Raw genomic sequence first — 25,391 nt, forward strand, 5'->3', positions numbered from 1 at the left:
TCTGGGCGCCCTTTCATTAGGCAAGTTGAACAACACACTACACGACTGTCTTTCCCAATACGTCTGAGCAGTTGGACTATGCAAGTACAAGGTGTTAAATAAGCTAGGCAACAACATGAATTAAAAAATTTAAAAAAAAAGTCGTTGTGTTCTTTTTTTTAAAATATACGTTCTATTGTTAACTTTTTTATTATTATTTAGATTTTATTTATTTATTTATTTCCAGAGTGAGGGGAGCGGAGGGAGAAAGAGAGGGAAACATCAATGTGTGGTTGCCTCTCACGAGCCCCCAACTGGGACCTTGACCTGCAACCCAGGCATGTGCCCTGACTGGGAATTGAACCAACGACACTTGGCTCGCAGGCCGATGCTCAATCCACTGAGCCACAGCAGCCAGGGCTAGAAAAAAAAAGTCGTGTTTCTTAATCAGATATATCTGAGGCAAAAGAGGGGAGTGGGTCTAAATCCAAGGATTAGTGATACAGTGTTGGGCTTGGGTCTATATCTGACCTTAGGTAATTTTCTGAGCACCCAAGACATAAAGATATAACTCATGTCCAAATCTCTAAGTAATATGGTTTGTCCATTATGATCCAGAGGTTTGCCACCTGTGGACCCCCTGTTTCTGCCACATTACACATATAACTTGATAATCTCCCCTCTAATCCCGAGGGTACGGTTTTCTCGGTCTTTGTCAGGAATTTGCAGATGGGCTACTGTGCTGCAGGAGCTCAGCTCCAGGCAGGTTAACTTTGGATTAAGTGAGACCAAAAAGTGACAGTGGAGTGTTTGAGAGGGAATTCATTCCAAGTTTATTTATTTATTTTTAAGTATATTTTATTAATTATATTGTTACAATAGCTCCAATTTTCCCCCTTTGCTCCCCTCTACCCAGCAGCACCCCTCCCCCAGCAACCCCCCCAACCCAGTCCATACCAATGGGTCGTACATACAAGTTCTGGCTTCATCCTTTCCTATATTGTTCTTTTTTAAAATTAATTAATTAATCAATTAACTAATTATTCTAACAATAAAAAATAACAATCCCCCCTCTCAGACTTAAGACCCTTTATAATCTTATAAAGGACAATGGGTGACGGTCTGGAGCTCCTCTAGCTGCTTCTGGACATGGCCGTCGGCCTACCTACCCTTGGGTCCAGACATCGCTAATAAGAATGGGGGTGTGGAGGGGAGGGTGGTCTTTTCACATGGGGAAGGGTCTTGCAGACTCCAGGTCCGTTGGTTGTCCCCGGACAATGGCGTGCTTGGTTTAACGGGCTGGCATCCTTGTTGTATTCTCGGGACAACAGTTTTGGCAACAGGGTTAAAAGACATCATTCAATCCATAACCACTAGATGACAAAAGGCAGGTATTAATTTTTCAGTGTCCCACATTAGAGGAACAAAAGGGTTTCTTTGGAGGAAGGTGCCAAGTTGATTTTTTTAATTAAGTATATTTTATTGATTATGCTGTTACAGTTGTCCCAATTTCTTTTCTCTTTGCTCCCCTCCACCCAGTATCCTTCTTCCTTCCAGCAGTCCCACCCCCCTTAGTTCATGTCCATTGGTTGTGCATACCAGTTCTTCAGCTTCACCCTTTCCTATATTATTCTTAATGTCCCCCTGCCTATTTTGTACCTACTAATTATGCTCCTTAATCCCTGCACTACTTCTCCTCCTTCCCCTTCCCAGCCGATAACCCTCCAAATGATCCCTATGCCTATGATTCTGTTCCTATTCTGGTTGCCTGTTTACTTTTATTGGTTTGTTTTTATTTTTTAGGTTCTGTTGTTGATAGTTGTGACTTTGTTGTCATTTTAATGTTCATAGTTTTGACCCTCTTTCTCTTAAATAAGTGCCTTTAACGTTTCATATAATAAGAGCTTGGTGATGATGAACTCCTTTAACTTCACATTGTCTGGGGAGCACTTTATCTGCCCTTCCATTCTAAATGATAGCTTTCCTGGATAGAGTAATCTTGGTTGTAAATCCTTGTTTTTCATCACTTTGAATACTTCTTACCAGTCCCTTCTTGCCTGCAAAGTTTCTTTTGAGAAATCAGCTGATAGTCTTACAGGCACCCCTTTGTAGGTAACTCTGCTTTTCTCTTGCTGCTTTGAAGATTCTCTATCTTTGACCTTGGGCATTTTAATCGTGATGTGTCTTGGTGTGGTCCTCTTTGGGTCTAGTTTGTTTGGGACTCTGTGCTTCCTGGACGTGTATGTCTCTTCCCTTTGCCAAAGTTGGCATTATTTATTTATTTATTTATTTATTTATTTATTTATTTTTACATAAGGTTCAATTTCTTGCTCTTCCTCTTCTCTTTCTGGCACTCCTATGATTCAGATGACGGCACGTTTCAAGTTGTCCCAGAGGTTCCTAAGCCTGTCCTCATTCTTTTTTTTCAATTCTTGTTTCCTCCTTCTACAATGGTTGACTGTTTATTTCTTCCTTATGTCCCAAGTCATTGATTTGAACCCAGACTTCCTTCCCTTTACTATTGGTTTTGTGTGGATTGTCCTTGGTTTCACTTAACTTAGCCTTCACTTGTTCCCTTCTGCATTTGCCACACTCCAGCATATCTGTCACATCTGTGAGCATCTTTATCACCAGTGGTTTGAACTCTCAGTCTGTTAGGTTGCCTATCTCCTCATCGCTTAGTTCTTCCACTGGAACCTTGATCCGTTCTCTCTTTTGGGCCATACTTCTCTGTCTCATTAACTTGAGAGGCTTCTGTGTTTGCCTCTGTGTTAGTAGAGCTGTCACAACTGCTACATTGTGAGGGGCAGAGCCTTAGGTCTTCGTTAGTATGGGGCGACCCATTTGGCCACGTTGTGGTGCCATATGAGGGAGAGGAGTCTGAGAGGGAACAAAGCTGCTTGCTCAACCCTCGCCCCTTTTCCAGGCACTTCTCCCACTTCCTGTGTGGAACTGGCTGTCTCTAGCTATTTCTCTGGCTGTGGTTCCCAGAATGGGTGGGTTTGTGGCATTCTAGGACTCTGAGGGCCTCTAAACAAAGGAACTCTGCTGAGAGACCAGCAGCTTCTACCCATGCCCCAACCCCCACTGGCTTTCAGTCACGAGCAATGGGTTTTATTTTCCCTGGTGCTGGAACTGTGAGCTGCACTGTCTGGTCTGGTGCTGAGAGCTCTCCCCAGGTGTTCCTCCCTACTTTTTTTAAAGGTGTGACTGCGTTTTCCACTGGTCTGCCACTGCCGATGCCACAGCTGCCACTGCCACCTCACTGCTTCCTCTCTGCCCCGGCTCCATCCCTCCTGCCTCTCTGGATGAGTTTTTCTTCTTTAAATCTGTGTTTGTTGAACTTCCATGCAGCTCGACTTTCTGGAACTTCTGGGTGTCTCCAGTTTTGAGGTAGTTGTATTCCTTTTCAGTTGTGGAAGGAGATGCAGCGTGTCTACCTATGTCTCCATTTTGGCCAGAAGTCCCAAGTTTATTCTTGTGGCAGCAGGTGAGACAGGAACAAAGGATCCACGCTCTCCATGGTAAGCCGGTGGCAATTCTGCTTGGCGTCTCTGTGCTGACACTGCATGCCAAGGCATTTGCCACCTCAGCAAAGGGTGTATGCCCAGTCCATGTACACATTGCTACAGACTGACCCTAAGGGTGATTTTAAAAATAGGTTTTAGTGGTACTAACAAAGGTAGGTCTTGCTCGTCCGGTAGGCTGCATGCTAAAGAGATATCTTGAGATAACACAATAGCAGGTATCAGGTCCCTCCCTTGTTTTGTATACCACACCTTTACTCCCCTCCCCAGGGTAGTTTCTGTTGGGTCTGAATAACTACTACAGTGCAGTTTGTAGGACCAAATCCCTTATTCTCGCTGTGAACACTTCTTCATCCAGGCCATGAGTTTTCAAATTACAGTATAAATAGCATCCTTCAGTCCCAGTTCTCCTAATAGCTGCTGTAACCCAGTATACAACTGCCACCTGCTGGACGTAGATGGAAGATCTCCTGGGTTCGGCCACGTAATGCGATCAGCTGCCTTGATCCAATCTAACAGGGAATGATTGCCTGGAGTCTCGTGTGCATTCTGCAGCTGCTGCCTCAGCACTGGGTGCGTGGGGTTGGATACAAGCTTACCCATTCCCTGGCCAGGAAGTAAAATGCCACCCGCCCCTACATCCCATAATCTTAGCAACCAAGCCGCCAAAGATTCTGACGCCTTTTGCCAGAAGCAGCTCCCCAAATCCACCAGCTCTGCTTGCAAGTACGGATGCACTGTGGAGTGCTCTGTGACTGGCAGAGGGGGCTGGCTTGACCCTCAGTCATTCAAGGACACTTAGTCTTAATCTTCTGCATTACCACCACCGCCACCCCAGGCATGGCTGAAATGGGTGAGGTCTAGCCCTCCCCAACATCCTCCTCCTCATCCTCATCCTCCGAGGAGTCTATGACCTGTACCTCTGATCCTGTCACAAAACCAGTCCTGATCCAGGCCCTCAGGGTGGCCACTTCCACCTCTAATAGCTCCCATGTTTTCTCCCAGGCAGCCCTCAATTCCTGCTCCTGAGACAGGTCCTCTTTCAACTCTCGGACCTGGGCTTCCAATTCAAGCAACTCCCTGAATGCTTTATGCAGAACAGAGAAATAGCCAGCCTACAGCACCAGCCCCTACCCAGGCACTTTTCTTCCCTAGAGAGCCCCCTATCTTCAGCAGAGCCTCTTCTCTCACCTCAGGAGTCACTTCTACCCTCTCCCAATCTTGCAGGGGCACCGAAGCCTCCAACACGGTCACCACCATGAACCACATATCCATGCAGGCCAACCCGATAGCCCACCCTGAGTGGCCGTGCCCCGTGGCTGACCCCTGCTCCATAGCTTTCGTTTGTGGCAAGTCCTGCTGACTGTACCAAGTGCCGCAGGAGCTCAGCTCCAGGCAGGTTAACTTTGGATTCAGTGAGACTGCAAAATGACAGTGGGGCATTGCAGAAGGAATTCACACCAACTTTATTCTCGTGGCGGCAGGCAAGACAGTAACAAATTATCCATACTGCCTGGACAACAGGGACTCATATATATAAGAAATTAAACAGAAGTAGCACAGGGACTTCTACCAACAAGAACTGTGAGATAGTGTGGCACCTGCATACTAAGGCACTCTTTTATGTAAGGATAAGCTGGAGAAATACATGGATGTTGAGGCAGGGTTCTTGACTACAGTCATCATGACAGGACAGCTAGCTTAGACAAAAAAAAAATTGATAGGTATATTACTCAAGGACATTGTGACCACTTGCCACATGCACGCGCGCGCTCGCGCACGCCCACACACACACACACACACACACACACACTCCATATCAACTGCATGTGGCTATTTAGTACTTACTATTTAGCCATGGCTATTTAGTATTTACTGACTGAACTACAATGTGTTCTGATCCTCCCCCCTGTGTGAATAAAGTTTCCTTATAAGTCATTTCCTTCAATTGATGAGATTTCCTTGTCTTCTACCAGTCTGAAAGGAAATTTTTCTGAGAATAAACTACAGAATGGTAAATTCCTCATAGCCATGCCATGCGAATTCCATTGAGACTAGCACTAAGTTCCTAGATTTGTTGTATGCTTCTCAGAAGTCAATTATAATGCTAGAATTCATTGCAGATCAGATGAGATCAAGATAGTGGTTTCGACCCTGTGGTCCTCTACTAGCTAGTTTGCTGTGGCATACCTTAGCACCTTTGAGGTGCGAGTGGCTTTGTAGAACAAGCACAAGATGTGGCATCCTTCTGAATTCAAAAGTCAAAGCTTTTGCCTCTTACTAGCTACGTGGCCTTACAGAGTCACCTAGACTGTAAGCCTGTTTCTTCACGTGTAAAATGTAGCCAGAAATTACCCTCACTGTTTAAGCTGGAGGAATGGATGTGATGCTTTGCACAAGGTGAATCTTATAAATGTGGCTATGTGAAGGAAGCTGTATGTCTCAAAGCCCATCCTAACACATTTGCAAGTGTTCTTGATATATTTTAAAATAAAAACAAAATTCTCTGACAATGTAACCTAGAGAGACACTTTACGGGGTGAGGGGTGGGGGATAAGAGGCATGGAGGCAAACTTTACCTTCACAGTGCCTGGACCTGTCAGAAGGAAAGGCAGGCCCCTTTAAAGCAGAACCTTTAAAGCTCCGCAACTCAAATGAAAGCTAGTCAAATCTTTTGCAGTCCCATCCCACCCCATGAAGAGCTTTGGAGTTGAGCCACTACAGATCCTTGTCTCTGTCCTTAGGAAAATCCTTAATAAACAAGTTACAGGGCCAGGGCTGCATTTCTGATGACTCAGATCTCCCTGAGCATAACTGGGGCCCATAGTAGTTTACTTCCTTGATTAACTTGGCTCTTGACTTGCTCCTGATTTTTATTATGAGGCAGCCTTAGGGATTCCTGGGACTGTGGAGATACAGCACAGGAAGTTATAAGTGCTGTTAAGTGGAAGGCATTGGGGTAAGATTCTCCTTGAGGGCTTTTTTACTTCTGATATTTCAGGATTATAAGAGTTTCTTTTCCATATTTTCTCAGGGAAACCTGTGTAGATGAGGTAAGATCAGGGTGAGGAAACTTGATTTTTGCCAGAACTAATTGACAAACTCCAAGAGAGAAAAGAATGCTTTGGGCCTCAAAGGGCCCTGGCAAGTGTCTGGAACAGCTCTGCAGTCTTGAGGTTTATCCCTGGAGGGTGGGACCCTGGCCTTTCACCTCTATAAATTGAGAAGTGCTCCCCGGCACCATATTAGCAATGCGGCCTTCCTCAGTGCCAACAGTTGGAAATGGGCAAAGATTTCTGCTGAGCCGCGAACCCAACGTGTAAAAAGGGAAGACAGGAGAAGAAGGAGGGGAAAATCACAATTATCTCCTGATAGGTGGTGTAATTAATTGGTTTGCTATCTCTAACAGTTTTAGTCTATCTGAGCATCAGGCATCCATTTTAAAAGGAAGTTGTGAGCATAACTCATCTAGAAGGTTACTGCAGGTCTAGGGCTGTGTTGAGGTGAAGTGTTAGAAGCACTTGCTTCAGGGTCACATTTTAAGGGGGTACCAGAAAACTCAGTAATCAAGATAAATAATATTTCAATATACTATTTTTATTTTAATATGCTTTTAGTTTTTTAATTTTTAATTTTATTGTTGTTCAACTACAGTTGTCCTAATCCTTTTCCCATTGCTCTCCCCTGCCCCGCCCACCCCCACTCCCACATTCATAGTCAGTTCTTACCTTTTGCTCATGACCATGGGTCCTTTATACTTGTTCCTTGACTCGACCCTTCCCTTTCTTTCCCCCATTACTCCCCTTCCCCTTCCCCTTCCCCTTTGGTCGCTGTCAGTCTGCTCTTTGTTTATATATCACTGGCTCTATTTTGCTCATTTGTCTGTTTGCTTTGTTCATTAGCTTCCTGTATTAGGTGAGATCGTATAGTATTTGCCTTTCACCGCTAGCTGATTTCATTAAGCATAATATTCTCCAGGTCCACTCATGCTCTTGTGAAGGGCGAGAGTTCCTTCTTTCGTTCTGCTGTGTAGTATTGCACTGTGTAAATGCATCACAGTTTTTGATCCACTCACTTATTGATGGGCACTTAGGCTGTTTCCAGCCCTTAGCTAATGTAAATAACACTGCTATGAACATTGAGGTACATAGGTTCTTTTGAATTGGTGTTTCAGGGTTCTTAGGGTATAATCCCAGCGGTGGAATCAATGTGTAAAAAGGCAGTTCCATTTTTAGTTTTTTGAGGAAATTCCATACTGTGTAATGTTTTTTTAAGTCAAAATTAATAGCAGTCAGAGAAAGACAAGTACCATATGATTTCACTCATATGTGGAATCTAATGAACAAAATAAACAAACAAAACAGGTAGAGAACAGACTGACAACTGTCACAAGGGAGGGAGGTTGAGAGGCTGTGTGGAAAAGGTGAAGAAATTAAGCCAAAAAAGAAAAAGGAAAAAAAGACCCACCTCATAGACATAGACAACAGTATGGTGATTACCAAAGGGAAAAGGAATTGGGGGAGGCAGAGGATAAAGGGGAGAAAAATGGTGATGGAAGGGTGAGAAACGCTCACAATAAATCACTGGTACACAGGACTTGAGCAGCAAAGCGAGGCATTTATTCGTGAGTCTGCGGAGCTGGGCGCACCACCAGCCAGGAGCATGTGCGCGCAAAGTAGACAAAGTAAACTGGTTTTATACTAAGGCGATGAGCTCTCCTCCCCTCTCCTTCTCCCCGGTTTCTCCACTACTGGTTAATCCGGGTTCACAATCTATTCTAATGTGATTAACTACTTAACTCAGGGTGTGATTAACTAAGGGTAATCTAGTTATAGGTCTATGTCCAACTTACTGTACTTGCCAAGTTATCTAGCTACATCTTCCCATTTCTCTGTGTTTGGTGACAACAGTCTTTCTCCTTTTGAGCCCAGAGATATGTGTGAGGAGCTGCAGAATGTCGTTCCCTCGCCCCTTTTCCATGATTCATCTGTTAATTTTCTCCTGCTGGTTTGAGAGTCACTGGCTTGCTTCTTTATCCCTAACAGAAGGAGATATGACTAGGGGTGGTGAACACACAATACAATATACAGAAGGCTTATTATAGAACTGTACGCCTGAAACCTATAGATTGTAATTTTATTAACCAATGTCACCCCAACAAATTCAATAAAAAATTAATGCAAAAAATTCCTTGATTGTGATACAGAAGATACAGTAACAGTGCCATGCCAAACCATAATGGAACTTGAGGCAAAAGCAAAAATGGGTAGGCATTATATTGCCAAGGCAGTACTTAGAGAACGTCTTGTCCTAAAAACGTGTATCAGTACAAAAGAAGCCAATGCATTGGCTCCTGCTTAAAGAACGTAGGGAACAAATCAAACAAGTTTAGGAAAGGGGAAATAAAACTTGGAGCAAGGAAAAAGCAGAGAAATCAAAGTTTCACTGAAACCTTACAAATATCAGGGAGAAGGAGAAGGATGTCTGTAGTGTTTCCTCTCTTGCTGAACATAGGAGTACATCTTCCCAACAAAGCTCATATTGCATTAATTCTGCTTGAAAACAGGGACAACACAAAATCGACCTTTCAAAATTCTGCTTTAAAATAGTTCTAATACGGAAAAAAGACAAATAAAAATGCTACTTTTGCAAATGATATATATTTGTACATCCATGAAAATCACGTCCCCTAATACCAGAAGTAATAAGTGAACTTTGCAGAAGTATAAGATAGAAAATACTAGTGAGGTGTAAGAATTTGCCATCAACTAAAACAGTTCCAGATTCTTTCTCCCCAGCGACTCAGAAACATGTAAAAGGTTGAGCACTACCCCTGCACTAAAGTCTTTGTGCTGTCAGAACATGAAAAACATCTAAAAATTGATTGTGTTTCTATATCCTAGAGCCACCCAGTCAGAGAAAGACAATGACAATATTAAACACTGGCATATTAAGGAAGGCAAGAAATGGCATTTACAGAGCACTTACTGAGTGCCAGACACTACTAAGTGCTTTAATTCTTCCTAAAACCTTGTGACGTGGTTTGTTATTAGCCATTTTTACCGATGAGAAACTAGAGGCTTACGTTTAAAAGACTTTTGCAAGGTCATGTGATCAGTAAGTGGGAGAGTTGGTATTCAAATCCAAGTTTGCTTCTCTATGTTTCTTTCCATTCTTCTCACACTGTTTTCCTATTCATTCAGAACCCGTGTTTATTAAAAAACAAAGCCATAAAACATGAACGAGGAAAATAGAGGAAAGCTGATAAATACAGAAACAGACTATGCTTCTACTATAACTAAATAAAACAAAACAATATTCTCTAATTCAACACATAGGTCTCATACAATGCCAGTGTAAATCTTTATGGGATATCACTCCTCCCACAAAATATTTATTAATTACAAAGGGAAAAGGAGTAACTACAATAGATAAACCCCATCAGTCACATTTTAATTAGGTGATCAAGGTTAACATTGCCAGTAAAGACATTGACACCACCTACCTCCAGACATGATGTCAAGAGAAGGGCACATTACCTCTATGGCAGTTTTGCAAAAAAAAAAAAAAAAAAAAAAAAAAGCATGACTCCGGCGTAATCATGAAAATGATTCGGTAAACTCAAATCGAGGGACATTATACAAAATACCTCACAATAATTGACTGCAAAGATTCACAAGGGAATGTTTTAGGGTTATGGAAATGTCATCTATGCACCTTGATAATAACAGAGGGGGGTGGTTAGTGCAGGTTTATGTGTACATTTCTCAAGGCTCAGCAAACTATACACTTGAAATTAGTAAACATTATTCTATCTGAACATTATTCTATCTAAATTATATCTCAGTAAAGTTAATTGAAAAATATAGACTTAATAAATACTTGTAAGGAAAATGCCTTGCACTATTCACAAGTTTCTTTGCTTTTGTGCTTCTCCAGAAAGTCTCTAATTCTGACTTTAGGCCCTGAGCCACCCTTAACTTGCAGCCCTCCCTCCTGCTTCTTCCACTTGTCTGTGGAGGCCCAGAGCAGGAAGTTCCTTTCTGTGAGAACTTCCCTCCCAGATCCCAGTCACATATCAAATGTGAAAAGGGTTCCAAGCCCTGGCTGCTGTGGCTCAGTGGATTGAGCATCGGCCTGAGAATCAAGTGTTGCTGGTTCGATTCCCAGTCAGGGAACATTACCAGGTTGCACATCAGGTCCCCAGTTGCGGGCGCGAGTGAGAGGCAACCACACAGAAAAAAAAAAAAAAAAAAAAAAAGGAAAAGAAAAGAAAAGAAAAGGGTTCCAGCTTGTCTTCTTGTCATGAAAGTCTCCTCCTCAGAAAAGCCTTCCTTCCTTCACCGAACTCTCACAGTTATTCTTTAAACATCACCCTGTTTTATTTTCATCATACCAATTGATATGTCATTTATATTCTTATTTGTTTGGTTATTGACTGTTTATTCCCACTAGAATGTCAGTCTTGCTCACTACTGTATCCTCGGTGCTTAGCGCAATATCTGGTACATAGTAGCCATTTAATAAATTTTTATTGAATAAATAATGATCCACCTATTTCAGTGTTCCCAGGTGGGGAAAATGACAGAAAATAGGGAGTCAAAAATGTGTCATTCACCACTGCCACTTAATGTCACTTAATCCCTTAATATAGCTGAGCATCAGTTTCTTCCCCTTGGAAATTGGCATGCTAATCAATGTCTTTCGTACCTACATTTGTGGAGGTGTTGAGCCACTCGAAAAGGCAAGCAAGGTAAAACTATTTGAAAATATGCTCAATGTGCCCATTAAAGCTTCGATATAAAATAATAAGAATAGTAACAATAGCAATAATAACATTTACTGAGCTTTTCCTATGTACCAGGCATTCTTCTAAGTGCTTTTCACTACTATGTCTTTTAATTTTCCCCAAAGCCCTATGAAGTACATATTAGTATTATCTGATTTTGCAGGTGAGGCAACTGAGGCCCAGAGAAGCTGAATAACCTGCTCAAGTTCAGAGAGTTAAGAAATGGTAGAGCTGGGATTCAAGGACAGATAGCTCTGGTTCCAAATCTCTCACTTTGTATTCTTTCATAGATACCAGGACATGTTCCTAATGCCACATGTCATGATAAGTCCTAGCGTACGTAGAGCTGGTAATACCGACAGAATGGATTGGGTGCCTTTAGGAGGCAACAGAAACCTCTCACGTGGGGTAGATAGATGGCTAGAAGGAAGCCAGGCTGGTGGATAGGCACAGGTTTCCAAAGAGTATTGCAGGCATAGGCCATGGCCCAAAAGAAGGCCAAAAGCTATCCTAAGACAACAGGCGTCTCAACAAGCAAACAGAGACAGCTCCTAGGACTCATAGAGCAGGCGGTATCCCCAAGTGCAAGCCAAGGTGATATCCAAATGAATGCTGGCTTGAACAAACTGGTAATTCCCATTTGCTCACAGTGCCTAGAGTTGCTACCATTGGGGTGGGGTATGAGAGCAAAAGAACAGTGTCGGACAAGCTGCCACACATGTGCCATAGGGGGAACGAGGGTGGACGCTGATGGTGTCCAGTCAGTGCTCCCGAGAGCCAGAACACTTCAGGTGCTCAGGGCATTTGCTAAGCAATATGAAAGTATTTTGATATTTTAACAGGCAGTAGGACTATGCCAGTGCCTAAAGTTCTAATGCCAGCATTAAATTGGAAATTATTTACTTTTCTCAAGCCTCAGGGCCTGGCTAAAAGTTGAATTTGAAGTAACACCTTTGATGAATGTAGCTGAGGGAAGGGTGCGAGGGAGGAAACCCACGAGTTGTTCCCTCTGGCTCACACAGCTCTATCCTCACTTTGATCACAACGTATGATAATGTCCTGTTTACATGTCTGCCTTTCCTCTAGGTGAGAAGTAGCATGTGATAAATGGACGTGACAGGCAGTCAGCCAATCATTGTTTGTTGAGGAACAGCTAACATGTATTGTGTGCTGACTTTGTGGCAGGCCTCTTATCTGATCCTTAAAGCACCTCTGTTGGTAGCCTCGTTTTGTCACTGAAGAAATGAAGGCAGAGAGGATCAGAGTCTTGCTCACGTCTGAGATTAAGGCCTGGTAGCCTGACTCTGGAGTCTGTACTCTTAACTACTGTGCTTGATTTCAGTGGCCATACAGATACAAAAGTGGTAACTGGAGTGTAGAGTGTGTGAAGAGAAGTGATGGGTGACAAAGCCAAACGTCAGCTAGTATCAGAAAGGCCTTGTGTGTCATTTACAATTTTGGACTCTTTTCTGAGGTCAATGGAAAACCACTTAAAAGGTCTGAGCCTGGCATTTTCAGGGTGAGATTTGTGTTCTGGAGCAGTTGCTCCGTCTGCTATGGGAAGAATGGATCAAATGGACCGTTGTCCTGACCAACTGTTCTTTACTTCCTTTGTTAACTTCTGTTTGTATCCTTCCTTTCACTTTACATTTTTAAAAATGCCTCACTGAGCTCCACTGAAAGTGAAGAGGATTTATCCATACCTGGGTCCACACACGTCTTAGCGGGGCAAGTAAGAGCGAGAAAGGGTGCCCCTTATGACTGGGGCTGTAAAACCCCAGCTGTGATGGAGTCAATTGGTGAAGGAGTGGTAGGTTTTTACTTCCCTTCGTCAAGTCTCACAGCTTGTATTTAACACTCTCACTACCACCCAATTCTAGGAGCCGTAGATTCCAGGCTCCATGATCCCCAACCGCTTCACTCTCAAATGTCAAACAGGAGTATTTTCTGTGACTCTGAGGTGGTTTTGTACACTGCCTCCCAAGAACTATAAATCCCGTCCCAGAATTCAGCAGGAGGAAGAAGCAAAGGAAACCCCCCTTAACTGCTAAACTTTCTCTCTGGGGCTTGATAGCATCTCTCTCCCAGAGACCTTGCTTTTTTTGGAAAAGAAATTTCTCCCGTCTGAGATATCAGGTGGCTCTGTCAGCCAGTCCCACGGCACATACTGGCAACTGGAAGGAAGAGAGGGCTGGCCAAGAAAATCTACTCTGGCATCAAATGACCCATTTCTGAACTGATGTAACAACTTAGTTTTCCTCATCCTGATGCAACTTCTAGAGCAGGCGCACCTAGAATGCCTTGTCATCTATCTCTATCCTCTTTTGAAGTATATACGTGCACTCCTGGCATTTCTACCATCTTACTTCCCTGGCCCTTCCTTGTTGATGTCTCATGGAATTCTCCTTGTCTGCCCATCTTAAAATACTGGAGTGCTCCCGAACATATCCTCAGTTCACTGCTCTTCTCACCACCCCCAATCCCTAGCTGCACCTGCTTTCAACATTGTCAAAAATAACTAGTGTCAAGGTTTAAGTTCTGAAGGAAATCCAGGACCAGAGGAGGCAGAGGCGGGTCTGAGATGCAGTTTCACAGGCGTGTTTCTTACTTGGGGCGCTAGGACTTTTAAAATGCAGATTCCCAAGTCCCACCCAGGAAAAGTCTTGATTCCTTGGTTTTGGACTACAGCAGAAGCACGTGTATTATGAAAAACATTCTTCAAGTGATGTTCTATTAGCCCTTTATATTTTGGGAAAAAATAAAACCCAAAGGAAAATCAGTACAATGAGTACTCATAGACCCTTTATCCAGTTTTACCCATTATTAATGTTTTGCCATCTTGCTTTATCTAAAATCTATCTAGCACCCAACTGACTAAACTTATGAATATGTAGTTATTATATAAAATAATCCTTATTTTGCTGAACCATTCGGAAGTTGGTTGCAGACACCATGATATTCAATCTTAAATACTTCAGTATGCATCTCCTAGGAACAAGGACATTCTTCCACATGCAATTCATATTCAATTTTCCTTAACTATCCCATAATGGCCTCTACTGCCACTCGTTTCTACCCTATCCACAATCCATATATTTCGTTTTGCCATCTTTTAGTCTCCTGCAATCTAGAACAGTTCCCCAGATTTTTTTATTGCTCTTTCATGATACTGACATTTTTTAGTAGTTTTGCTCTGTTTAAGAAATGAATGTGGGGTAAAATGAAATATCTATGGATAGAATGGGGGTGGAGGTGGGGGTGTATGGGGAGTGGTTAGGAGTGTAGTATCTTCTGGGAAAGGTCAGGTATGGAGTGAGGCTGATAAATCAGTTGGGGGCTGTTGAAATATCTGCCTTAGGGAAGAGGCCACATCAGGGGAGAAGGACCATGAGAAAAATAGGGGTAAGTAGGAGGGAGAAAATGCCAAGGGCCTCCTGGGTAAGGCAGAACAGACAGGTCTAGAGTAGATATGTTTGAGGTAGAGCAGTTACTGGAGTACTACGAGTATGTGGACTATAGTGCCATGAGTATGTGTGTATATATTCTGTCTCTGGGTGGAAGGTGTTCAGAGTGGTAAGGTAGATTCACTGGCTCAGGGACTCAGATGCCGCCTATCTTGTAGCCTCATGCTCCCTGATTTGTTGCCTTGGCCCACATGGACCAAGATGGTGCACCACTGTACCGTCACAGCCAGTGGGAAGAGAGGTATGGGAAGCCGTGGCATGCCCTGTTCCTCTGAGGTAGCATTTTCCCACCGGGGCACAATTTACATTGGAAGCTGGGTAATTCTGTGTTTGGGGGGCTGTCCTGTGCATTGTAGGATATTTAGCAGCATCCCTGGGCTCTACCCACTACAGGTTACTAGCATCCTCCAGTTGTGACCATTAAAGATGTCCCAGGCATGGCCAAATGTCCCCTAGGGGCAAAGTCACCCCCCCCCGTTGAGAACCACTTCTTTAAGGGTATTACCCAGAAGTCTCCAACAACACTTCTGCTTAAATCCCACTTGTGGCCAGAGCTTTGTCACTTGACCATCCTAAGGGTACTGGAGTCTTGAAAATGTCTGCTAGCCAGGTGTCCAGCTAAATGTTAAGCTAAAAAGAAGGCAAGAAGCTAGCAGATTCTCCCGCAAATTCTGTAGCTGATCGAGTAGGTGGCCCTGTTCTTTTTATGTTCCAGGCTAAGTTTTAGTCATTAATCATTTTAATTCACTTGCATGAAAATACTGGTGGTAGGGAACACTAGGCACAAAAAAGTGACAAGCCCTTTAGAAAAAGGATGGGCTTTTGTTACCCTAGAAAGCTGACCAGGGTGAGTGAGAAACTGCATTCTGAAATGGAGGCTGGAGAAGATTGAATTTTCGTCTGTGTTTCAGTGCCATCTTGTGGACATTTATAAATCCTACCATTCGTCACTCTCATCTGGCATTTTCTTTGATTTATTTTAGACACTAATTTCAAATTAAAAATAACCCTTATATGGGTTTTAGGAAGACTTTAAAAAGGTCCTTGCAGCCCTGGCTGGGTGGCCCAGTTGATGGAGTGTCTCCCCTGCACCAATAGGTTGCAGATTTGATTCCTGGTCGGGGTGCATACAGGAGGCAACCAATCAATCTCTCTCCTTCTCTCCCTCTCCCTCTCCTTCTCCGTCTCCCTCTCTCATCACTAAAAACATATCCTGGAGTGAGGATTTTAAAAAAGAAAAGGTCCTTGCAGATAAGGAACTCTTTAAAGCAGGGTTTTTCACCCTCAGCACTATTGACATTTGGGGACAGATCATTCTTCGTTGTGGAAGCTGCCCTGTGCATTGTAGGATGTTCAGCAAAATGGCCGAATCTCCCCTTGGCATGGAGGCAAAATTACTCCCAGTTGAGAACCATTTCTTTTAACAAAGCACCTAAAAATTCCACGCTCTATTAAGACCATATGCTAACAATGATCTCATATCAGCGTGTCCTGGGGGTGGACAGGTGTGTCCGGGAGAGCTAGGAGAAAACGAGGCTCCAGCTGCAGCATGACATGCCCTCTTTTTTATACTCTGGAGAAGTCCCAGCAGCTGGAGATCAGATTGAGATATGCCAGAAGACCCGGCGAGAGGTTGTACAGCTTCTTGAAACCCCACGGCAAGGCAAGGAAATCTTCAGACACCGTTCCCTAAAGCAGGAAGTAGCACAGAATAATCCCAGACTGTGATACTGAGTGCCCAAAAGCCCCGTGGAGATGTACAGGTGTGGCTGATCCTGCCAGGTGGGCCTTTTAGGACCCTCTGGGAGCCCTCTGCCACCTGAGTGTTGTAGAGAAGCGCTGGTTGGGAGCCCGTTCCCTGGCCTCGGTGATGTCGGTAGTGCTAACACTCCTGAGATTTTACTTTGAAACTGGGTAAAGGAAAGGTAAGTTTCCTAGGAGCATGCCCTCTCAGGCAGGGCTTTGGGTCGCTCGTTTCCCTTCCGTTTCACCTTCCTGGCAAACTCCTGTCCCGCCACCCAGACGCTCTTTCAGTGGACGACCTCACCTCCTACTGAAAAATTGAAGATGACCAGTTGCAGAATTTATCACTTCAAAATGTGTTGCCATCTGAACTCCGTAATGACCGTGCGTCTTGTTTTAGAAGAAGAGGGCTCTTGGCTTCTGCCTGGGCCAATCCATTCTTGTGTTCTTGGCATCCAAACCCACGCCCTCACACGCACCTTGCCCAATTACACACCTCTGTCTTACATCAGCACATGTCTTCTCCCCAGCCCCTTTTGCGTCTGCATCAATCTCGTCCAGGCTCTGATCTTGGCAATCGGTTTGGTCGACTTTTCATCTCCTGCACCTTACTCTTCTATTCTTCAACTTCTCTTTGTGGTCCTACTGCTGTAGAAAACGACCTACTTTGATTCCCTCGCCTTCTACAGCCACCTCCCCGAGGCTCTCTGCTGGCTTCTTCCTAGCTATTATCTGGCATTATTTGGCCTCTCTGCAATGTTTGATACTATTGGCCATGCCCTCTTTCTTTGCAATTACCCCACTTTCCCTCCCCAAGTTGCAAAAGTAACATGTGCTCTCTGCACAGAACAGATCACAAGAAGAAATACACAAATCTCAGAAACCAGGCACTTAAGCACAAAAGGAAACAAGACACAGTCCCATTACTGTAAAATACCGGCTCTTCATCTTTAGAGTATGTCCTTCCAGGTTTGTGTTATACTAATACATTTCAACACATACATGCCACTCTCTTGCTTATATACACACATATAAAACCAAAATGGGTTCTTGTTATAGATCCTTTTGTAACCGTTCCTCCAAACGCTGACTCAACAACGGAATTTAGTGTGCAGGATGTTTATTAAGGAATGACCTCGGGGCCAACACCTATGAAAGGGAAATGAAAGAAGCAGGACTGGGTAGACAGGATTTCTCAACTGCTGGCATATTGACCTAGATGGGTAATGCTTTACGGTGGGGCTGCTAATTGTGGACGTTTAGCAGCATCCCTGTCCTCTACCCTCTGGATGTCAGTAGCACCCACACACCACTCTCCTTCCCCAAGTTGTGACAACCAGAACTGTTTCCACATTGCCAAGTATGCGGCTGGGGGAGGGGGGCTGCAAAATCACCCCCAGTTGAGAAGCACTGGGCTAGAGAGAAGAGTTGAACTTGGATGTGGCCTAACAACAGCCTCTGTGGAACCCGCAGGCATCTCAGGAGCTAAAACGGCCTTTCTCAGTTGTCCAAGTTAGACTGAGATGTCAGGGCCTTTGTTCTCTCATAGGCAGCAGTCACTGGACAGGAGCCCCGGGAAGGGGGCATGGTGTTGGGTGAGGTGGCTTTCTGAGGCTGAAGCAAGTCCTTCAATGAAGGGGCATCTGAGCTATGCCCAGTGTTCATGACGTGTGTTACTCCACAATTGTCCATTTCCTTCTCAGCATCTTCTGTTCCATGGTAAAACTCCTGAGAACTGGGGCTATGCCTTATTTGGTTCTGTGTCTTTGAAACATAGCATACCACCTGGGAATGAACACTTGCTTAATGGCCCAATGAAATTAAATGGGATGATACTTGTGGTTCTTTGGATATTTGCAAACTTAAATACTCTAATGAGAGGCTTCATGATGCATTTTCTTGAACCACGGGAGACTCCAAAAAGATTAATCTGTATTTATGTTATTATATTAATTCATGAGTACTTTTTTTGGAAGTAACAAGTCAGTATCAGCAGATAAACAGTACTGACCTAATCGTTAACAGTATTTTGAATCTTCAGTAGATGAGATTCTTTACCGGTAACTTATAAAGATGAGTGAGGAATGGCGTGGGATGGAGCCAACTAATTTATGAAATATTACTCAGACTTCAAGTAATGAAAATTTCTGCCTAAATAGATGGAATTATAACACACCACATCTCTGCACAGCTCCACAAAGTGGTACCCATTTCCATCCAGCAGAGGGCACAGCTATACAGAGTTATTGCTGGAGAAACACTTTCAAAAGCAAATAGGAAGTGAATTCATCTCACAGCCATAGGCTGCAGTGACATATCATCACATGGAAATGAGTGTAACTACACATCTGAAGTTCCATAATGTGTTGTTTGGAGACTGCATTTCCAACTCGATTCTTTCACGTTGTTTTTTATGTTAATCTCTAAGTATTACCATACGATTTCACTCTTATGTGGAATGTAATGAACAAACTGAACTAACAAGCAAAATAGAGACAGACTCATAGATGGAGAGCAGGATGACAGCTGTCTGGGGGTGGTTGGGTGGCTGGGTAGAGGGACTGAGCAAATAGGAGAGAGGAAAAAACCTCATGGACACCAACAACAGTGTGATTTCCAAGGGGGAGAAGGTCTAGGGAGGTGGAGGAGGGCAAAGAGGGTACCTGGTGATGGAAGGAGACTTGACTTGGGGTGGTGAACACACAATACAGTGTACAGATGATGTGCTGTAGAACCGTGCGCCTGAGACCTGTATAATTTTGTTAACCAGTGTCACCCCAATATATTCAATGAAAAGGAAAAGAATAACACTGTTAATTTCAACTGACTAAAATTATTTGAGCCCAATAATGTGTAAGGGTGTTTTGGAGCATCATTTCACATATGGTATGTTTTCTGTTTTCACAAGATATTTTAAAAGTTATGATACAGAAGCAGACCTATATATATGGTACAGTGTGTCCCTCACAGTTAAAAAATCAGGTGAATAGTGCCCCCCCACCAATATTTTCAGATTTTGCTTGGCATGATGAGATCATGTGATGAAATGGACAACGGTTTGTTTTAGGGGATGAAACATTTGCCTTTGTCCCTTACTGGTTGTGACGCCTTGGTCAGGGAACCACTTCTCAGAGCTTCTCTGTGTTCTTCTGTTAGTAGAGGAATGCTAATGCCCACCGGGCCCCCTTCACAGGTGGGCAAGGAGTGTTCCCAGTATAAGAGCCGTGCATGTTGCCCATGAGGTGCATGGGGTCGTCGGGGCCACGGTACAGGACTAACTGAAGCAGTGTCACGAAGTGTCCGCCAGATGGTGTAAGTACCTAGTTTTCTCTCAGTGAAGAATTTGAATGAATCCCCAGGATCTTGGGCAATGCAGAGCAGTGGGAGAACAGATCTCCAGGGGTTAGATTACTGCTAATCTTAGGAGGAGGGCTTTGATTAGTGTTTTGACCTTATTTTTACCACAGTCTTGTAAAGCTGGTCACTCTTCAGGTACGTTTCTTACTCTACCTTAGGTACATTTGTAATTCAGAACTACAAAAGCACATAATAGCTATATATGTATAGATGTTTATTTATTACACTAGTTCTTATGGATAATTAGTGAAGTTGGAAGCAATTTAGGAACATGGCAGCCATCAAAACGAAAATTGTGACTATTATGGAGGTACATGGAAAGATAAGTCTGGTGGATAGTAAATAAAATAAAAGCAGAATGAATTAAATATTGTGTTAGTAACTATGTCAAAATGGAAAGCACATGTGGCTGGAAAAGAAACGCAAGGAAGATGGAACTGTAATAACCCTGACAGAACTTGGAATCTCTGTCTCTCTGTATCTCTTTCTCTCTCTGTCTCTCCTTCCATTGCTGTAATGGTGACACTTCGTAGAACACGACACTTCTAAAGAGATTTTCATGCTTTGCTCGAAATACAGTAATGCCTAATGTATCCAGCATGTTACGGAGGATGTGGCATATTTAAATGACTTATTTAAATCATTTAAATAAGAATGGGTTTTTTGTTAAAAACTGTTAACTGGTTAAGAATTAAGATATCATTTCCCCCCATGATCTTCGCTCACTTAAACACAAAAACAACTGCAAAACGATGTTGGCTATAGATCTAAAGCATATTGCATACTTTTCTGCCCCCTCCAACAGTTTCCTGGGTGTATCTTACTCTTGGCTTTCTCAGTTTTGTCACCATGACTCAATCTCTCCCCATTAGAATACAATGTTGCCCTTACATGCAGTCCAACTACAGGGTTATTTGCCTCTACAAGGCATGATCAGATATCTGAGTTTTGATTCCTTGGTTCTTGTTTTGTCAGGCTTTCTATCTTGTTGCTGTTGTTTGGTCTTTTTCTCTCTTGCTGTCTCTCAGGTGCCATTTCGTGGTTGCCAGTGTCTCAGGCTTTGGCAGCCTTATTTTTGCAAACCTCCTAACAAATGTGCTGCTTCTAACATGCCTTGTTAGAAACTCACACAGTTCAGTTTACGAGAATTACGTGCAGGGAGCTCTAAAGGGCTTACCACTTTATGTAAGGTTTTGGACAGTGGGGAAATGGCCATATCTATTTTGGATGCTCAGAAGTGTTCAGACTTATTTCCTAGCTCTTGGCTGTTTCCTGGATACTTGAGGTCTCAGGGAAATGACCTATGCACGAGGGGCATGCTGCTGCACGGAAAATAAAATGCTCACTCTCAGAAACAAAGCATAATGGTAGTCAATCCAGTCGACCCCAACCAATCGATGGAAACTGAAAGCCAGAGTCAAGTAATCAACAGTCATCAAAAAACCCACGCTCACATCTGCACCATTCTTTTTCCTTGTCACTTCATCCTTTCCATTCATAGGCTTTATCCTGGTCTAAATTTCTCTCTAGTTTAGAAGGAGCAATGGAACAAGGAAAAGCAGAAATTAGAGAATAATCATTTGTGATGCAAGAATCATTTACCTCTGACAACCAAGAAATAGCACGTATTTTGAACACAAAAGCATATTTTAAACATAAACCAGGTTACTAGATGCAATGGAGACTCAAAAGAAGTAAGCATTTGTGCTCTCTGCCCTCATCTGTTTTAAATGAAAGAGTTAACTGCAGGATATAGTGGACCGTTTGTATAAGTAAAACAGAATTAAATGTAATTAAATTACACATAACTCTTTGGGAATCTAGGTGTTAGATAAATTCAGATATTGCTGCTACCCAGAGTCAGTGCTATTTTGAGTTCTGGTGTCTAAAGTAAGGCTCCAATGTAATGGTAGCCATTACGGAAGTATAGACTCTTTTGAAGAGCATTTCTACCATAGCTTATTGAGCTCCATCCAACTCTTGAAAGGTATTTATAAACTTACAGGGCTGGGGAAAGGTTTTTATACTTCCCAGCCTTCTTCTTACTCCAAAAAAGCCCCAACAAAATGGGCAAAAACCACAAAACAGAATAAGCAAACCCACCCCTTAATCTTCAGAGTAGTGATTGAAAGATAACTTGTAACGGGACATAATTTTTGGTTTCTTTTGTTTAATTCTGAAGAACCTTGCAGATTCCATGGATCAGTATGTGAGAAATGACCTACATTTAGATGCGTGTTTGAGAAATGACCGTCTTCTAAGAATCAATGCAAATTGCTAGACAAGTTTTTGTCCAGTGTGATTAGAAATGGTCATCGGTATTGGAGAAATGATCAGAACGCACACACTGTTTTATTGCTTATGTGCAGGTGTAGATTGCCCAGGGAAGGAAAAGAAGTATACTTGGAGTGAACAGCAGGGTTATGTTCATATTAGACAAGATTCCCTGGTCTTTGTGACAGAAAGCTCATTGAGAAAAATGGTTATCATTTCCATAGTTTGAAGACTATCTTAACGAAAACCTATAAGGCCCTATTGTCATCTGAATAAATCACATATTAGAAACTGATGCATCTACTGAGTTCTAGATTATTCATGATAGTAGAGACAAGGTTAACTTTTAGAAAAAACCACTCAGTCAAACATATTGGAATAATAAAAAGAATGTTTAGAGCCTCAAAACCATTCTAAACCAGATTTTATCCAATAACTAAAATTTGTTTTTACGATGTTGTAAAAATTATGAAATAACAAATATCCTTTCCAAGTTTTTTTGCTCATTTTCTATTGCAAATAATGATGGGAGGCTAGATGGCCCAAAGGTTAGGAACTAGAGAATACTTCCCTTCTGGCTATAGAATGCTATGGATGTCTTCAAATTTGATGATCAGTAGCTCAATGGATGTTGAGAATAGTGTACACAGTCAGTTTATTAAGTAACCATTTGGTTTTCTATTAAGCTAAAGAAATATAATCAATTTAATATGCATAATTGATAAGGTTAGTTTAATTGTTTATAGCAGTGGTTCTTAGCTTTGGATTCATGCGGGCAACACATGGAGAGCTTTAAAAATCCCTAAACACTGGCCACATCCTAGACCAATTAAATGAGAATCTCCTGGGGCTGGGACTCATATCAGTATTTTTAAAGCTCCCTGGGACGTTATAATACACAGCTGAGTCTGGGAAACACTGCTTCATAGAATGTTCCTGCGTACTCTTAGTTAAGTTTAAGTACATTAGAGACTCTTTTTCTTAAAACAATCTTTGACAGTCTGTTTCTTTAACAGTCTTTAGGGACTACTTCTGTTCTCTTTCTTTTGCTTTAAACAATAGCAAATCATTTGAAAAGAATCATCTTATTTATTTTCTTTTATTCCTCCTTTCTTTCTTTTTTTGGGGGGTGGTGGTGGAGGAGGCTCTTGTTTTTTCTGCCATATTGATTAATATGCCATAATATATGGCATCAAGTCATGCTAGGTTTGAATACAGGTTGGACTCTTTACTAGTTATCATTGATCGGCAACTTATTTAATCTCTAAACTAGCCCACTCCCATCTATAGCAGGGATTCTCAATGGGAGGTAATTTTACTCCCTAGGAGGCATTGGGCAATGTTGGAGACATTTTTGATTGTCACCACTTGGGGTTTGCTTTTGACATTTAGTGGGTAGAGGCCAGTGGTGTTGCTAAACATCCTACAGTGTACAAGAGGTCCTCCACAGCACAGGTTTCTGGCTCCAAATGTCACTCGTGCTGGGGTTAAGGAACCTTGATGAACAGAGTGAGGCTCTGGAGTATGACAGTACGTGTTCATATTCTTGTTCCTCTACTTTCTAGCTGTGTAATCTTGAGCAACTTTTACTATTCCAGCGTGAACCCACCTGAAAATGTGACTATTGTCAGCACTCACCTTGGAGTTGATAATGATGTTTAAGTGGGTTAAGGCATGTGGAGCCTTAACAAAGTGCCAGGTAGCTATTTATCACCAGAATATGTCTCCTGTTCTGGAGCATTTATAGCCTGTTGTCAGGGTCCTTGAGATCACATGTTTGACCACACTCTCAACAATCCCAGTGTTCATGACTTTGTGGTAGGAAGGTGATAAGGGTTGAAGGGTAGAGCTATCTTTGAATATACACCTGCTTTGGATAACAAGCAGAAATTCAGAGGCAGTCCTACACACACTGTTAATTTCCTTCCCCAACCTTTCATGTTCCTCTCCCAGTTTACAACTAGAGCTGGACACCTGTGTTGAAGTGGACTGTTCAAATAAATAAACTTGGGCTGGCTCAAATAAAAAGTCAAGAACATTCTTGTAAGTGCTGCTTCTAAGGGAAGAGGGCTTATTAGCAATCAACATGGTTTATTCATAAACTTTATATTTATTATTAACAAGGGACATATGGCTACAGGAATGTGAAACTCAGGAAAGAATTCCATGCTGCAAATACATTTGGGAATCATTACAGAAGAAGTCAAAGTTCTGGGAGAGAATAGAAGTGAGAGGAAGGGTGTAGGGAGGAGAGAGAATGGGGCTCAGGATACAGCCCAAGAAATCCTGCTTGGCTAATATTTATTGCAGACCTACTGTGTGCTTGCCAGGCACCTTTCCAATCTGCTCACCTCCTACTCCCTTAGTCCTCATGCCCATGTGCTGTAAGTAAATGAAATAAATCTTTACCGAAGACAATTTTTCCATGTGCCACTTTAGGAAAAAGAAAAAGGCTTTTTTCACAGAGGGTGTGCAAGACACATCACACCTGTCCGAAGCCCTTTTGTCCACTGTACTAATTTTGGGCTGAGGGGAGTATTTTAGTCCCCCCCCCACACACACACACCTCTGGGCGCTTTATGTCCAAGCCATTAGGATAGAAAAGAGAATCCAGTTTTAAAGTGAAGCCCGAAGACCACCCCATATTTCACCAACCCTTATAAGTTCTTTATATATTTTGGAGATCAAACCCTTGTCTGAGGTAACATTGGCAAGTATGTTTTCCCATATGGTTGGTTCACTTTTCATCTTGCTGATGTTTTCTTTTGCCGAGCAGAAACTCTTTAGTTTGATGTGCTCCCCTTTGTTTCCTCTTTGCTCTAGGAAATATGTTGGTGAAAATGTTGCTACATTGAGTATCTGAGATTTCCCTGCCTATGTTTTCCTCTAGGACTTTTATGGTGTCACGGCTTACATTTAAGTCTTTGATCCATCCTGAGTTTATTCTCGTGTGTGGTGTAAGTTGGTGGTCTAGTTTCATTTTTTTGTATGTCCCTGTCCAGTTCTCCCAGCACCATTTGTTGGAGAGGCTCTTTTCACTCCATTTTATGTTTCTTCCCCATATGTCAAATATTAGTTGACCATAGAGACGTGGGTTTATTTCTGGGCTCTCTATGTGCCACTGATTTATATTTCTGTTCTTATGCCAGTACCAGACTGTCGTGATCACCGTGGCTTTGTAGTACAGTTTGATATCAGGCATTGTGAGTCCTCCTACTGTGTTCTTCTTCCTCAAGATTGCTGCAACTATTCGTGGTC

The 25,391-nt window shown here is 42.6% G+C and overlaps 1 protein-coding gene across 1 annotated transcript in view; it reads left to right on the forward strand.

The window, feature by feature from the left end:
* Positions 1-15,017: 15,017 nt before the first annotated feature.
* LOC149990066 (A-kinase anchor protein 4-like) overlaps positions 15,018-25,391 on the forward strand; it is an 86,890-nt gene continuing 76,516 nt past the window's right edge. The window contains exon 1 of the mRNA XM_090265680.1: positions 15,018-15,077. Within this exon, the coding sequence (XP_090121806.1) occupies positions 15,018-15,077 (60 nt within the window). The remainder of the gene's footprint in view (positions 15,078-25,391) is intronic.

The sequence above is a fragment of the Furipterus horrens genome, unplaced genomic scaffold (assembly GCF_987537825.1).
Source record: "Furipterus horrens unplaced genomic scaffold, mFurHor1.1.pri manual_scaffold_30, whole genome shotgun sequence".
In the NCBI taxonomy this organism is placed as follows: domain Eukaryota; kingdom Metazoa; phylum Chordata; class Mammalia; order Chiroptera; family Furipteridae; genus Furipterus; species Furipterus horrens.